Source organism: Ambystoma mexicanum, chromosome 3p, assembly GCF_040938575.1.
Source record: "Ambystoma mexicanum isolate Mex_15411 chromosome 3p, UKY_AmexF1_1, whole genome shotgun sequence".
Classification (NCBI taxonomy): Eukaryota; Metazoa; Chordata; class Amphibia; order Caudata; family Ambystomatidae; genus Ambystoma; species Ambystoma mexicanum.
Genome location: NC_090925.1, coordinates 316,116,404 through 316,134,061, shown reverse-complemented (window position 1 = coordinate 316,134,061; position 17,658 = coordinate 316,116,404). Strand labels below are relative to the sequence as shown.

Sequence of the window (17,658 nt, the reverse complement as noted above, 5' to 3'; positions counted from 1 at the left end):
CTTAAGTAGGGAAAAAGTGCGGCAACCAGGAAGGCACCAGGTGGGTGGGACCTGCTAAGTGTGGGAAAAGAGCAGCAACCCGGAAGGCGCCAGTTGGGTGGGCCTTAGGCCAGGTGACCTAGATCCACTAGCACCTGCTCCCCATCTGCAAAGGAAAAGAGGCTGGAGGGCTCCTTAAGTAGGGAAAAAGAGCGGCAACCAGGAAGGCACCAGGTGGGTGGGACCTGCTAAGTGTGGGAAAAAAGAGCTGCAACCTGGAAGGCGCCAGTTGGGTGGGCCTTAGGCCAGGTGACCTAGATCCACTAGCACCTGCTCCCCATCTGCAAAGGAAAAGAGGCTGGAGGGCTCCTTAAGTAGGGAAAAAGAGCGGCAACCAGGAAGGCACCAGGTGGGTGGGGCTTGCTAGTGGGAAAAAAGAGCTGCAACCTGGAAGGCGCCAGGTGGGCGGGGCTTAGACTAGGTGACCTAGATCCACTTGCACCTGCTCCCCATCTGATGGAGTATAGATGGGCAATTCATTGGTGAATACAGTACTCCGTCAATGCGCTTCTTGCGCTGGACGGATACCATCACATTAAGACAATTTTTTATTAGGGAGGGCTACGTATTGCTTTGGACTGACATGATCCGATTTGTTGTTACTATTTAATTAACTTGTAAAGCCAGCATCTTATCTAGGATTTTGGGACTATTTACCATCATTCATTATGAACTGGAAATTAGTGAAACAAATATGCTGATTTTCACAGATTGGAAACTGACGTCAAAGTTAATGAGTTATGTGTCATGTATGAAATGTTCAAATACAAATAAAGGACTTTTAATGTCATTCTATGTCTAGGAGGAGAACATGAGTTTACATGACATTTCTTTAGGATGTTTGCTTTCTCCCTCAAACTTCCCACTCTTATCTTTCACTTCCTTTCCAATTCTCTCACTTTTCAGTCTTTCCTTCCACCCGTCTTTTCTATATATGTCCCTTATTTGTTCACCTTTCTAAACTCCCTCTTCTTTAATATCACTTTCTTTGCACTCTCACCTCACTTCTTTTTTCCTTTCTCCTCTCTACTGCGTTTGTCTCAGTTCTCTAATTTCCATGTTTTCCCTCGTATGTAGCCTCCTTCCTTCTATTATTGTTTGTTGTCCTCTACCAAAGAATTCCATAGTCTGCTTTCCCTTTCAGCTCTTCCTGGTTTCTTTTCATTCCATCTATTCTCCTTTCACTCTCCCTCATCCTTACCCCTCAACTTTCTATCAATATTTGGTCGTATCAACAGTAACCGCACCATTACTTAATGAACAATAGTTTATGCATTTATTTCCTCCCATCTAAATGCTTGTATTCCTCATCAATGTCCCAGAGATAAACATCTTTCATTTAATCCTGCGCTCCACGTCTGATATGTTAAGGCATTTATAACGCGCCTATATACAAGTGTTTACACTATCTTTACTTTTCTATCATATTTGAGAAGTATATATCGTCAAACTCTCAAACATCCTTTAGCTTTGAGGGAAGAAGCCCTTCTCTGAATACTGGACTTCTCTGGCATCCTTTCTATGAGCTTTGAGACATTCATAAACTGTAATCCTACCTTTTTGGTTGCATAGAATTAATCAAATCAATGTTCCCGACACACAAATGCTGTCACCTACCAGTTCTAAGAATCCAAGGTGGCTTAATGTTTGCCAGAGCTCTACATGGAAAACATTAACACGAGTTAAAGATTTTTTTAAAGCATTACAGATGGTTTCTTTTCAATACCACACCTTTTCAGTGATAGCAAACTGCACTAGGTCTAGCACTATATTCTGGTAAATATTATTTACATAGCATTTATACAGTCATAGGTAATACCTGTGACTGAAACGCAAGATAATATTTTAGAAGACCTTAATTCTGTTATTCCCTACCACCTCCCCTTCCCCAGGTGCCTCCACAAGCCCTTCACATGCACACTTTTTCTTTTCTGTGGTACTCACTCGCTTCCCGTGGTAGAGTCTCCCTTCATAGTCCTGTCCCTGCGGTGTTTGAACTATGCAGCTCTGAGGAAAGCAGAAAGGGGAATGTGTTAGTTGCAACTAAATGGCTTCTGCTCTACAGGAGTTTAAGGAACAATAGGGGCTAAACCACCTAATCAATCCAAATACTTATACAAATTAACAGTGATTCCAATCATAAAAGCAAAACAGCCACAGCTAAAAGATATACCTCCTTTGTATTTTGTGGTAATGTGGTGTGAGAAGCCCGACCGTATTCTCCCATCCCCTCCCTCTGGATCTTCCATTCAGGTGGCCAGGAAAGGACCATCACATTTGGATCCCGACCCTGGGGGTGGACAAACCAGGGAGGATCACCTTAGTGGAGGACCCGTGCCGGCATTCTCGTAGACTGGTGGTCTGGAAAGCATGCCAGTACGTTGCTACCAACACCCTTATTTCTGGACTGCCAGACTTGTAAATGAGGCACAGTGTCTCTCTTGTCACTATACCCTTCTCACAGTGGGCAGAGGATAAACTATACTCTCAGAAGGGTCTCAATGTGATCCAGTAGCAACCCAAGCAGCAATAGTACAACAGTCCAAAATAAAGGTATGTCCAATTAAGTTTCTATAAAATTATATACTTTAATTAAACACACCAATGTACAACAAACAAGTAAAAACACCATCAAAAACTCACCCTTGTAAAGGAAGACAGAAATTTAGAATGTAAAGATGAAAGCACTCAAGAGGAAAAATGCAATAGGGTACCACAATGGTCAAAAGGATATTCGTCTTGGTGAAGAAGGTGCAAAAAAGGCATAACCATTCTCTAAGGTCCCAACAAGTGGACCCAGGTGGCTGGGGCCTTCCAACAGTACCTTAGTCAGTTATTTGCGGTTCAACAGCATCCAACCCAACTTCTTATTGTTGTGTGAGTGGGTCCAACCAGTTTTGGATGCAGCGATTAATGTAGTACCAAGCGGAGAGCAGGCGTCGAGTTGGATCAAAGTGGTAGCTCAGGGCATTTTGAAGGGGGCATTCGAGCAATGCGGTCCGGAGAGCTCATCTGGGTCACTTTGAAAGATCAGGTCTGTTTGGAATGTGATAACTTGTTAGGTTAGGATCAATGAGCGACGCTCCAGCGGTTCCAGTCGTGGGCCGGTGGTGGTTCAAAGCTGTGATCCTGATGGGCTGTTCAACGAGACAATGATCCTATGTTGAGCCAGTTACAGTCATTGGTAACCACTGTTTTGGGTCAATGTGTGAAGCAATGCTTCCAGTGGTTCAAATTGAGTTCCAACGATGAGGGGTGGTTCGAGTTAAAGAGGTGACAGGCCTGGCTTGGTAGGATGCGCCGGCAGAAACAGTTTGAAGTTGCAAGAGTGCCAAAAGCAGCACCCGAGGATCCTGTTTATTTGAAGGATGTCAGACAGGGGTTGGAGGTGGCTCGAAGTGGTTCCAATGCAAAAAAACGGGGATCCTGACTGCCCTGGCTCTCAGGATGCTCTAAGTGTCAATCCAGGGTTACAGGGGCAAGATAGGGTCTTTGTTCTCATTCCGCCAACATAGGGGAGACTGACAAACACATGCAGGGTTCTTCACCTGCAGTGAGGTTCCGGATGCTGGTGTAACTTGCAGAGAGGCAGGACTTACTCCTGCAGCAGGTCAACCCAGATGTCCCTGGGAGTAGTAGAGGAGAAGAACTTGCCAATGCCTTGGAAGACTCAATCTTCACCTCACTTGAAGAGGGCTTTGGAAACTTCAACTTTTCCAAAAGAGGTCCAACAATTATTTTTCCTTGAGGCCTGAGTGGTCCAGAAGTGAATCAAAGAAGGAGTGGAAGGCCCCTCTTTTATAGGCAAAATTCCATAGAGGATTGGCCAAACATACACCTGCTTTAAGGGTTCCAAATCCCTGTCCGTGTGACAAGTGGTCTTTGCATTCTAACATCATACAAAACAGGAATAAAGGAGAGGAAAAGAGGGACACAAGATGGTGGAATCCATCCCCAACTGTACTGAGCTCCACCTGACTACACTAACCAGGCCTACTTCTCAGAGCCATAGCATCAAAGGCCCTTTGGTATTAAACACCCTGGTGTGCCCTTTAATTCTTGTTTCCCAGGACAACTCCCGTTGAGGGGCTTCCTGCTAGAGGGAGATAATGCCACCCTCACAAAGCTCAAAAGAGGCATAGTCACAAAGGACCAAACAAGAGCCAGAGTCTTTCAGTCACTTGTTTTGCTGGCTCGCAGAGATGGGCTGTCTGACTAGAATAGACACAACTCTTCCACTGCTTACTTGCGTTCACAGTGTTGCTATGTGTATGATTCAAGTCAGATGTGGCGCTAATAAGTATGTGAACTACCAGCCACCATACCCCAAACTCAGGTATGGCTTATCTTGATGGATTACACTGCCACCAGTATGGTAATTCCACATAATGATGTGGTTTTTCGAACAGAGGTGCAGATATTAAATGCAGCCTCTGTGCTGACGTGACTTTGCTGTCACGACAGCTATCAAAAGGGCACCCATGACCTTTGAACTTGCTCTGTGCGACTGGATAACAGGTGCTGCAGATCGGGGGATTGATGCAGTAGTGAACATGGTTGTTTGGCATGGAGATTAGGTAAAGGGTGTCTAGTTAATAATACCATTTTTGTGTCTAGTTAATAATACCATTTTTAAAAAGGCAGGGCTTCTACACTCTTGCCAGATGGCATTTCCTCATATTATTACATTAGTTCCCTTGATGCAGGACAGGCAGAATGAAAGGAGGGGAGGGGAGAACGAGAAAGGATGGGGTAAAAAGAGAAAGGGAAGAAGAAAAAGAAAGTAAAGGGTGAAGGGAGGGACGAGGAAAAGAAAAAAAGACGAAAGAGTGAAGAGATGATAGAAAAGGGTCAGAGGGAGAAGAGCGAGAAAGGGGAGTAAGAAACGGAGGAGTGAAAGGGGGAGGGAAAACGGAGGAGAGAGAGTGTGTGTATGTTTCTGTGTGAGAGAGACAGATAGAAAGGGGGAGAGAAAGAGAAAAGGAAGAACAAAAAGAGGGAGCGAGGACAGAGACATGAAAGGTAGAGGACAGAGAAAAAGGGAAGAGAGAAAGAGGAGTGAAACAGAGAACATGGAGAAGAGAAAAGGGGAGGAGATAGATCAAGAGAAAGAGAAAGTGAGAGAAAAAGAAAGAACAGGGAAAGGGGAGGGGGAGAAAGGTAAGAGAACGAGTAGAGGAAGAGAGAACATGAGGCAAGAGAGAAGAGGGTGGAGAGATAGAGGGTAAAGAAAGAAGCAAAAAGAAGAGATGGTGAGTCAGAGGAGAGACAAAAAAGAAAGGGAAGTATATAAAGGTGGAGAGAGGAGAAAGGAGGGGAGACAAAGACGACAGCAAGAGGAGAGCGTGTGAGAGGGAGGAGATCAAGCGAAATAAAGAGCATGGGTGGGAGCTGAGAAAAACTACCATCAAGCAGTTTGTAGACTTTGATTCCTTGTCCTGCTTTCGCCATCTGGATGGGAATCGGCTAAATCACAGGCAGGCCTAGAAAAAGCATTAGAAAATATGCCCTGCCCCATTAGAAATGTTAGCAGTAGGCTTGAGCACACATAATCCCTCGGTGCCCGAGTTTAGTCCCTGTGTATGCATATCACAAGGTGCATAACCAGTGCCAGAAGATGTTCCAACACTGTAAATAAGGTTGAAGCAAAGCATATGATCAGAGGGGGTGGTAGGGTTGTGTTGTCAAGGGGGAACTAGCAACGCCTAAGATTTAAAGAATCACCATGAAGATCATTTGATCTTACTTTGCTACCCTGTGCAGCCGAGTTATCAACTGGTTGGGAACAAGGCTATGGGAAGGGTGACAGTAGAGGCCAACCCAGTTCAAGAACCTCTTGGTCAACAGATGTATCTGTTCTTGAAGAAACATGAATTGACTAAAGCATTCAAAAAGCAATGCACTGGTCCATGTGGACACAATACACATGTTCAGGATGGACCGGTGCTCCTGAACAGCCCCCGATGTAGCTTTTCTTACCAGAGGCAAGGCCACCATAACCGACAAAGAAATGAAAAGGCGTATCCTTGCAAAGTTTGGATCTGCGTTAGAAATTAGGAAGTCCTTTTTAGATGGAAATCAGTGGAATTAACTTTCAGGAAAAAAGAGATGGACTATCTTATCGGTATAATAAGCTATTGGGGAGCAAGGGCTCACATATTATACTGGTCGGAGTGGAAAATTGTAGAACAACTGTTTTCCTTCCCATGGTAAAAGCTCCAAATATAGAAAAACATGGATGCAAATCGTTAGTGCACAGGTACTTCTGAAATCAGATTCAATTTGCATTGACGTGAAAGTTTGCTGCGTGGAGGATAAAGGTATCGTCGAGAGTATTGAGGCACACAGCACTACTCGAAAGATAATGCTAACAGGGATCATCAATAATTCCTGTACCAGCCAGGTAAGTAACAAAAAAAACATGAGGCCTCATAACGAGCATGGCAGCATTTATCACAGGTATACCGCCATACTCGTTTATCATTACAGCCACTTGTATCAGCGGTAAACCTACCAGATTATGAGCGGTTGTAAGGTAGGGTTAGTCCCTATTAATGGAGTCCTATAGGAGTCCATTGAGGGATTTGGAGGATTCAGTGTGGGGGGGGACTGTGGAGGTAGTGTGGAGGAAAAACCTGCAAATCTCCAGAGTTTTTTTTCTACAAATTACCGCTAAAGTCAGAATTTGTTGGTGTGCTGAAAGTGGCAGCATTTCCGTTACCACCACTTTTATTCCTGCACTGCAATCTCCACTGTCTAGAATTGCAAGAAGAGGATTCATCTTCTTTTTCCAATGCCCAATTAAAAGATCGAAACTAACAGCTCTTCTGCAATTTGGGCCCAACGTTTTTGTTACTGTGCTGATAATAGCAATATTTCCTTTGGAAATTATGTCTACCTAACCTGACTTTTCAGGAACCAGGCTTCCAAGTTCACAGATGCTGTAAAGAAGCAGAGAATGCACTCTCTCTGCTAAGTAAACACTACTGGTACCTACAGGAATATCCGGGAATCTGGCGACGCAAGGTTTGAACCACCGGGACCCGTAACTAATTCCTCAATCTTTACATTTCCAAAGAGTTCTCAGAAGAATGAGAGGAAAAGCATACATGAACGTGTTCAACCAATAGATGGGGTTGGGGCATCGCCTTAAGAGTTCATTTGAGTCCCATAGGAGAAGTTTAAATAAGACTTATACCATTCTGACAAGAGGAAAACTGTTCCATTTGAAACAAACTCCAACAATTGAAAATTGATGATTTTTGGAGAGATCCCAGAGTTCTGCTACATGTCGCATAGAGGTCTAAGAAAAAGTAACCCTTCTTAGTTCAAACATAACATGATGGTCGTGCTATTGGCAATGATGCTATTGTAAGTTCAGAGGAAGATCCTGCTGGTTGCACCAGTCTTATTCTCGGTTTGCTGGAGGTACCCCGTGAATATATGAAGTCATGAAGTCTGCAACCACTAAAATCGCCACAATGCAGTAGATGAATGATTCAAAACAAGCACTGCAGGATTTTGACTAGGTAAAACTTTGTGCAGAGGAAGAAATCTTAACTTCCTGACTCCTTTGCATCAAAAACAGTACCAATGATTTTTACTTATTCAGAGCGAATGCCAGGTCTGGTAAGGTGTTGCACGCCTCCTGAAGACTCAGTAAGGGTTGACCCAAAGAAAGAGCCCACATTAACCAGTTGTCCAAATTCAGATAATGGTGTACACCCTGCAGTTCAATATACTCTGCTTCCACCCAGCGGCCACTTGAAAAGACCTGTATAGCTGCATTCAGGCCAAAAAGGCAAGCGTCTGAACTTGGGGGTAAATACCATCTCTGGCAAAATAATTAAACTTCCTATGTTGCTCCACAATAGGTAGGAATATGGAAATGAGCATTCTGAAAGGTCACATGACACGCCCAATCCCATGCAATGCTCCCCAAAATACTCTGTTATGTTATGTTAATTGAATTTGTAGAGCGCAGCGTATATCCGACGGCATCATGGCACTGAGACCCAGAACGGCAGAAAAGCAAATACTCTTCAATTGTTCGGAGATTGGGAGAGAGCTTATTCCAAAGTAATGCAGTTGCGACAGAGAAAGCATGACCGCCAATTCTAGAGCGATGGACTCTAGAAACCTGGTTAGAAAAACTACAAACAGAACATAGAGGTCTATTAGGGATATAGAAAAGAAGGTTCAGCCTTTGAAACAGTGTTGGCGCTCTAAGTGGAGAATATTGCAAAGATGCAGAATGGTAATGAGAGAGATGCTGCAGTAGAGGGATGCCACAGAGGCTGACCTGGGCTAGGGCAAACTAGGAAGAGAAAAGAACTCCTGTTGCGCTTCTCGAGGTTGAATTAAATACTCAAACAAAATTGTTCAGATTCTTTTTAGTTTTATTTAAATTGTAATTCTGACCAAAAATTGGCACATTTACGTCCAAAAGTGAAAAAAATGTTTGTTAAGGCAAAAATAAATTGAAGCTTTTAGGACAATGTGAAATCTTGAGTTGTTTCCACTGGGATTTAGTCTTTATCCTTTGAGAAGGTCCTGTGAAATCTGGAGTTATTTTCACTAAGATTTGGTCTTTATCCTTTGAGAAAGTCCTAAGTTGAAAGCACTAGGTCTTGTTTGTAAGTTGAAATAAATCCTTGTTGATTTGGGATCTTTATTGGTTTGGAGTACTTAGTTCACTTCACTAAGTCTCATAGGTTGAGAAGGTCCTTGTAGGTAGAAAGGTCCTCGAAAAAATGCTAGTTCCTCAACACGTGTTTCTCCACCGCATGGTCGCGGTGGTTCTTCAGGAGGAATATGGGATGAGGTAACAAAGGGTGTCTGAGAGGAAGAGGAAGAGGGTCATTGCGGTTAGTTTGAGCAGTGAGTCTTATGCTGATGGTTCTAGGTGGTATGGGTAAGTAAATATAACAGAAAATATTTACCTACAAAATTATGGTCAAGTCAAATTAGTTGATGATGTTGGTTCGCTTCAGTTTTGATAGAATGAATAGATTCCGTTTGATCTGGTCTGTAGAAGTAAGAGGCACTATGTTAAGTGTGCTTACATTTCAAACTGAACACATTCAAATACTTGAAATGTGGTACATTGCTGTGTTGGTTAGAGGTGCAGCAATGATTTAAATTTTAGTCAACAAGTGGAGGTGTCTTTATCAAATTACAAAGGGTAAGTAGCAAGCAATGCTTAAAGTATGCTGGTGAGCAAGTAAAGGTATCTTTTGGCAAAAATAGCAAAGGTAATTAGCACAGGCCAGGTTTAAAGTGTGATTAGAGTTCCCACTGAGCATAAGATTGTATCAAAATCTTGTGAAGGCAGGCATGGCCGTTAGGCAGGAAAAGATAGGTATAAATGGATGCAGTATCACTGCAGTGCCAGAAAATGGTTGTTTTCTAGTTCCTAAAAAGCAGAGAGTATAAAGAGGGTAATACTTGAAATACTGCTTACCGTTAGGATTCTAGTGTTACTTCTCGTTCGTAGATGTCTGCAATGTTGGAGTAACGATGTGTGTTTATGGGCAATGCGTTTTCACGCGTAGACGTGTGCGCAATGACGTCATCCGCACATACATTGTCACGCGATGACATCATTGCGCACACGCTAACTGGGCGTTTTCGTGATACAGCTAGAAAGCCTAAGATTGGAGTATCCCGTTGGATGAGAAAAATGCAAACAAAGTAGATATGGAAAGGTAACATTGTGTAACTTGGCATTGATCAGGTTTGGAACAAACCGCAGTTTGCAATCCTACATGATGTTAGGAATGAGAAAGAGGTTTTATGAAAGGCTGGTGTCTATATCCCGATTTGGTTGAAGACATTTTTTTTTTCACAGAGTCTTCGTCTCTGGCCGTGAAGTCACTCGGAGAGACACGATGTTTGGGCACTGGGTCTGCTCAGTAGTGGGAAACTCCCTCATGGTTTGAAGAACGGACAATGATTATTGGACACAAGTGATACATGTGTCTCAATTTAATGAATAGTTCGGTCGCAAGAGATATAGGTCTCCAGTCATAAAGGTACTGGGGGAGATCGATGTGAAGGCACAAGACATGCTCAATATTCTAATGAGAGTACATAAAGTGTTTCATGATTCAAAAGAAGGTGGGATCAATAGAAAAATGGATTGTAGTAAGGAAGCAGAGAAATTGTGTGTGGTATTACTGCAAGGGTGGAGAATATGTGGGGTGTTGAAGAAATGATTGACAAGATGTGATAATGATGAGGTTTGATGATTTAAAGGAAATGGCATATCTCCTGGTCTGTGTTTAGACTGGTGTGGCAGGTATCCATTAAACAGATCCAACATGCTTCTTGTTGTCTTAGTTTGAGTTACAAGTTGCCTCCTCTAGGGGCAGGTTTGAGTTTGACAATTCCGTAAAATCTGATTTGGCTGATCTGAGTGGGTTGATGTGATTCCATGAAGTGATTGGCTATTGGTGATCTTGTATCTTGGTTAGTGATTGCCCGAATGTGTTCACTGATTCTGGTTTTAAGTTTTCTGATGGTACTTCCAATGTAAAGTTTGTTACAGAGACAACTGATGATATAAATGACAAATTTACTGTTGCAGTTGATGAACTGTTGAATGGTAAAGTTGGTGCCATTTGGTTTGGTGATGGTAGTTCTTGCATTGTCCGCATATTTACACATGGAGCATTGACCACATTTGTAGCTTCCTTTGATTGGTTTATGAAGCCACATGGTCTGTGAATTGGAAGTTCCGGTGGAAGTATCGAACTCAAAATGTGATGGGCTTAATTCATTTTTGAGGTTTTTGGCTTTCTTGAAGGTAATGGTTGGTTTAGCTTCCAATATGGTCGTGAGATCTGAGTCTGATTTAAGGATATTCCAGTATTTGGGGAGAGTTTTCCGAATGGTTGAGTTGTTCGAACTGTAATTTGTGATGAAATTGATTGTTCTGTTTGAATCGGTTGTAGTAATATTGGTATTAGATTTCACTTGTAGCAATGATTTCTGGTCCTGGTTAGTGATTTCTGATAACTGATTTTGACAAGTTTGGTGGGATATACTCTTGAGATAAATTTATTCACTGTTATTGTTGCTTTTTGTTTGAAATCTTCTGTTTTGGTACAGTTCCTTTTGACTCTTAGAATCTCACCATAGGGTATATTGTGAATGATATGTTTGGGTGGCTGCTTGAGGCATGAAGTATACTGTTGACGGCTGTTGGTTTGGTATAGAGCGTTGTACAGATGGCGTCGTTTTCAATATAAAAGGTGATGTCCAAAAAATTGATAGTTGTGGCTGTGTTCTGTGGTTAATTTTAAATTGTAGGTGTTGTGATTCAGATAGTTGAAATATTCTTTAAATACTGACAGTGGCCCGTTCCAAATCAAGAAAATATCGTTGATGTATCTGGCCCAAAAAATTATATTGTTGAGGTGGGTAAATGAAGGATGTTGCCCGGCGAATTCTATTTCAAAATGACCCATATAGAGACTGGCGTATGATGGGGCGTATTTTGCGCCCATGACTGTGCCTTGTATTTGCCGGTAAAGAGTTTTGTTGAAAAGTGAAGATATTGTTCTATAGTGTGAATTGTAACATTTCTAGGATCATGTTGTTGTGATCATTGAGTGAAATAGAACGGGTTTTCAAAAAGTATTCTGTGGTTGTGAGTCCTTTATCATGCAGAATACTTGTGTATAATGTTATACATCCATGGTTATCAGCCAGTAGTCTTTGTTCCAAGGTATATTGTCGGTAAGTTGAATGATGTGGGTGGTATCTCTGATGTAGGATGCCAATGAATTTGCCAATGGTTGAAGCTGATGGTCTATGTACTCTGAGATGTGTTCTGTGATAGATCCGATACCAGTGATGATAGGTCTGCTTGGTGGTAGATTGGTGAATTTTTTGTGGATTTTTGGTAAAAAATAGATTGGTGGGGTTATGGGATGTGTTGTGATCATATACTGATATTCTTCTTCGTTGAGTAGTTCTAAATCTTTCCAGTGACTACTCATGATTTGCCATCTTTCTCCAATTTTAATGAATGGGTTGTCATTAATTATTTCATAACAGTTGCGGTCTCTTAAATGGGTTAGTGCCATTTGTATGTAGTCATCAGTGTTGAGTAACCCTATGTTTCCACCTTTATCTGATGATTTATGGTAATTTCAGGATTGTTCTTGAGATTTTTTACCACCTAGAACCATCAGCATAAGACCCACTGCTCAAACTAACCACAATTTCCCTCTTCCTCTCAGACACCCTTTGTTACCTCATCCCATATTCCTCCTGAAGAACCACTGCAACCGTGCGGTGGAGAAACACGTGTTGAGGAACTAACATTTTTTCGAGGACTTTTCTGCCTACAAAGACCTTCTCAACCTATGAGACTTAGTGAAGTGAACTAAGGACTCCAAACCAATAAAGATCCCAAAAACAAGGATTTATTTCAACTTACAAACAAGACCTAGTGCATTCAACTAAGGACTTTCTCAAAGGATAAAGACCAAATCTTAGTGAAAACAACTCAAGATTTCACATTGTCCTAAAAGCCTCCATTTATTTTTGCCTTAACAAACATTTTTTTCACTTTTGGACGTAAATGTGTCAATTTTTGGTCAGAATTACAATTTAAATACAACTAAAAAGAATCTGAACAATTTTGTTTGAGTATTTAATTCAACCTCGAGAAGCGCAACAGGAGGGCTTTTCTCTCCCTAGTCTATTAGGGAGGTACCGGCAGAATTTGGCCTGAAGGCACTCTGCGCCGAGACCATAAAAGGCGCTGTGCACAATACACAAAGATTTCAATTTCATTTGATGGTCAGTGAGCTGCCAATGCTGACTGCAAAGAACAGACGGGATGTGCTCAAACGAAGAAAGCCCAGAAACGGCCCAGGCGGTAGAATTCTGAAGTACCTGCAGTTTATTAAGGAGGTAAGCAGGCTGGGCCAGGAAAAGAGCATTACAGTAGTCCAGCGTGCCAAATACAGAGGACGCTACCACTGGGGCTCGCAAGAACCTTCCGCGGCACTTTGATTTTTAAAGTTGCCTATTTGACAGACTGAGCTGATTTGTTTTGCTATGAAAGGGAAGCAGAGATTTTAACGCCTACATCTTTAATAACCGGGACAGGTTGAGGGAAAGGACCATGGGTGAGAGGCCAGAAGTCGGGCGTCCAGTAGGAAACCGCCAATGGAGGGCCAATCACTGAAACCTTGGTTTTCATACCGTTCAATTTGAGCCAGTTTTGGCTCATCCAGTTTCCGACGGCCATCACAATTTTGAGTGTCACCGGCATATGTGTAGCAGCAAAAGGTAGAGGACTGGATGAGTTTGGCTAAGGGTTGCACATATGCATTTAACAGAATTGGAGAAAGAGCTGGGCTCTGAGGGACTCAGCAAGTGACAGGAATAGAAGAAGAATGGAAAGGTGGTAAGGAGAGAGACAGAGCAGTTGGCTACGAAGGAATGAAACCAGGCCAATACTGAGCCCGAGATCCCAACCACAGCTAACTGGTCGACAGTATGGAACACCGCTGATAGATAAAGAAGAATCAGTGCACCAATGCCACCCCGGTCAGAATGCCGGGCTAGGTCGTCCACAACTAACACCAAAACTGACTCCGTACCCCAGCCAGGACGAAAACCAGATTAAAAAAAGTCCAGAAGTTCTTAAAGAACAAGTATAGAAGAGGAGTAACAAGATTTTCTAACAATTTCAAAAAGAAGGGGAGAAGAGAAATGGGGCAATAGCAGATAGCAAGGGGTCTAGAGAAGGTATTTTTAATAGTGGAATTACAAGAGCATGTTTCAAAATGGACGGGATAAAACCTGTGGCAATGAGCGATTCACTGCATCAGTCAGCAAAGAGCCGATTTCCAGCATAATAGATCTGATAATACACAGAGGAATGGGATCTAAAGGGGAGGCTGACTAACGTATTAGTGGCTTGAATAATGTCATTAGAATTAAACAAAGCAAAGGAGGTCCAAGCGTGAGAGGAAATTGACATAAAAGCAGGCCCAATAGGGGCCGCGAGATTCATTTGAGGAAGAAATGTTTTGCCGGATGAGATCAATCTTGTTTGTAAAGAAAGATGTTAGTGAATCGCATAACGCCAGAGAGAGCGAAACTGAATTGGAAATAGTTGTGCGAGATGAAATAGACTAAACAACTTGGAAAAGTTTGTTAGGCTGTTTTAGAGCAGCTTCGATCTTATTGGTAAAATAGCGGTGCTTGGTCTCAAAGATGGCTTGGTGGTATGTACGAGTAGTGCCATGAAAAAGAGCTTTAGCTAGCGCCATTTCCTCTCTGCTTGCTGTTGGCGGAGCTGCAATACCACCAGATCGGTGGGGAACCCGGCCTCCGACAAACAAGCATGTGCTTTAGATGGTTTTAAGGGGGCTAATTGGTCAGCTTTATTGTTAAAGGATGATAAATGCTGAACAAAATCACAATTAACAGTGGTACAGGAGGTAGTGATAGAATCCACGACCTTAGTTACATCACCAGAGTGCCATTTACGTTTCGATGGACTGGGCAAGACAGCCGAAACAGAAGGGGTCGGAGGCAAAATAATAAATTGTATAATAAAGTGGTCAGTCCAAAGGACTTTAAAAGAATGAAATGTCCTAATGAGAGCAGTAGACAAAAAGATGACATCAAGTGTGTTACCTAAAACGTAAGTGGCACCTATGACTAGTTGTTGAAGGGCGAGATCGGACATGGCGGACAAAAAACTGTCCAGCAAGCCTTCAGATTTCTGAATGGCATTTAGATTGAAGACGCCTAGTATAAAGAAATCAGCAAAGTTTTAAATTTGCTGCGAGATTGAGAAAGACTGAGCAGAACTGCAAATCATATCCACGAGGGCAGTAAACAAGAAGGAAGTGCAAAGATTTAGAAGCGGATATGGAGGCACAAATAATCATGGCCTCCATATTAATATCATGGGTGAGCGGGAGCAACGAGCAATTAAAATTAGACTGGAGGACCACAGCAAGGCCATCACCAGGATGATCAGGACACTACCTGCACATAGAGTGTTATAGATAGGCAGGGTTTGCACAAGTGCAGGCCCTCAGGAGTCTCGAAGCCAGAATAACAAGCAGATTTTTTGTGTATGGATATATGTTATCTTGAATTTTTCTTTGCCTCCTGCCATAGGTTATGGCATCAAAGCAATTTTGCCTGTCAGAGAAGCAAAGGAGGAGTATCATAGAACATTCAGTAGTGGTAGGGAGGAGCAATGTCGGGGAGATATATGTGCAAACCAGTAGGCCCCCGAAAGCGCTTGAGGAGATTTGCGTGATGAGTGTTTATCCTCTGATTTGGGCAGGAGAAGAAGCTGCATTAACCACAGAAGGTGTATGGTGAGGCAGAATCAGTGGTGTTACACATGCATTAATTAACCATAGATCTGCACGTTAGTGGAAAAGGCAGGTTGCTGAGGTACAGGAAGTGGAGGATGTTGAAAGAAAGGACTCCTGATAGAAGATGATGACCTTATGTTCTATGGTGAGACCTAAGGAGCGAGTGGCATATTTGCCTGACTACAATGCGAGTGGAATAGAAAGGTTAAAACATGGACCGGAAAAAGTAGCAGATGTACCGCTCCATACAGGTGTACACATGGACCACGGCGGATTTACCTCTCCATACGGGTGTACACATGATCACAGCAGATTTAACTTTCCATAGAGGTGTGCGCAACAATCACAGCAGATTTACCGCTCCATACGGGTGTTGACATGATCACGGCAGATTTATCTCTCCATAGGGGTGTACACATGGATCACAGCAGATGTACCTCTCCATACGGGCGTACCCATGGATCACGACAGATTTACCTCGCCATACAGGCGTACACATGAATCACGGCAGATTTACCTCTCCATACGTGTGTACACAAGGATCATGGCAGATTTACCTCTCCATACGCGTGTACACATAGATCACGGCAGATGTACCTCTCCATAGGGGTGTACACATGGATCACAGCAGATTTACCTCTCCATACAGGCGTACACAAGGATCATGGCAGATTTACCTCTCCATACGGGTGTACACATAGATCATGGCAGATTTACCTCTCCATGGGGGTGTACACATGGATCACAGCAGATTTACCTCTCCATAGGGGTTTACACATGGATCACAGCAGATTTACCTCTCCATACGTGTGTACACAAGGATCATGGCAGATTTACCTCTCCATACGGGTGTACACATAGATCACGGCAGAGGTACCTCTCCATAGGGGTGTACACATGGATCACAGCAGATTTACCTCTCCATACAGGCGTACACATGGATCACGGCAGATTTACCTCTCCATACGTGTGTACACAAGGATCATGGCAGATTTACCTCTCCATACGGGTGTACACATAGATCACGGCAGATGTACCTCTCCATAAGTGTGTACACAAGGATCATGGCAGATTTACCTCTCCATACGGGTGTACACTTAGATCACGGCAGATTTACCTCTTCATAGGGGTGTACACATGGATCACGGCAGATTTACTGCTCCATAGGGGCGTACACATCGATCATGGCAGATTTATCGCTCCTTACGGGCGTACACATGGATCACGGCAGATTTACCTCTCCATACGGGCGTACACATGGATCACGGCAGATTTACCCCTCTATAGCGGTGTACACATGGATCACAGCAGATTTACCTGTCCATGCAAGTGTACACAAGGATCCCGGCAGATTTACCTCTCCTTACGGGTGTACACAAGGATCACGGAAGATTTACCTCTCCCTACAGGTGTACACAAGGATCACGGAAGATTTACCTCTCCCTACAGGTGTACACATGGATCACAGCAGATGTACCTCTCCATACGGGCGTACCCATGGATCACGGCAGATGTACCACTCCATACGGGTGTACACATGGATCACGGCAGATGTACCACTCCATACGGGTGTACACATGGATAACGGCAGATGTACGTCTCCATACGGGTGTACACATGGATCACTGCCTGAAGTCGCATGGTCTTTTCAGTTGTGGTAGAGAACAAAAAGCTGTTTCACTACCTTTCCCTCCTTTCAGTCCACCTTTTGCATACATTTTACACTTCTTGTCGGGAGGAGGAAGAGCAGAAAGTGGTTTTGGTACCAATCCTAGACTGCTCAGTACCTACAGCAGCAGAATAGAGAACTTGCTTTCTCTGAGACTAAAAAGCCTTCGGCACTGCTGGTGTTGATGGTTCGGTATGGGGACTGTAGAAGAAGCTAGACCCTCCACTGAAGACTGTGGTCTTGCAGAAGCAATACACACAGGATGAGTGTGTTTGGCACTTATAGATGCCCGATCGACAAAAAGAAAACCTTGGGTGCTCTTCTGGACACCGAAGTTGTGGTACCATCCTGACTACCCTGCCTGAAGAAGTCATGACATAACACAAGAATCCCACTTGGAAAGGGGAAGCGTGCTCTCCTAATCGGACAGTTGGGGTCCTCGAAACAAGAAGGGGTCACTAAAATCCAAAGCTGGCTCCACTACCTTACTCTGTACTGAATCCCCTTTACCTATGTTTGACAGCTTCCACGCCATGATGACATCTTCCTTTGCCTGTGGTATCGGATGCTTACCTGATGCACCTC

General features: G+C 43.2%; 1 protein-coding gene across 8 annotated transcripts in view; it reads right to left on the bottom strand.

The window, feature by feature from the left end:
• Positions 1-17,658, bottom strand: part of UCKL1 (uridine-cytidine kinase 1 like 1) — a 378,995-nt gene that overhangs the window by 34,549 nt on the left and 326,788 nt on the right. For all 8 annotated transcript variants that reach the window (XM_069650850.1, XM_069650854.1, XM_069650849.1 and 5 more), the window contains one exon: positions 1,984-2,046. In XM_069650850.1, the coding sequence (XP_069506951.1) occupies positions 1,984-2,046 (63 nt within the window). The remainder of the gene's footprint in view (positions 1-1,983; positions 2,047-17,658) is intronic.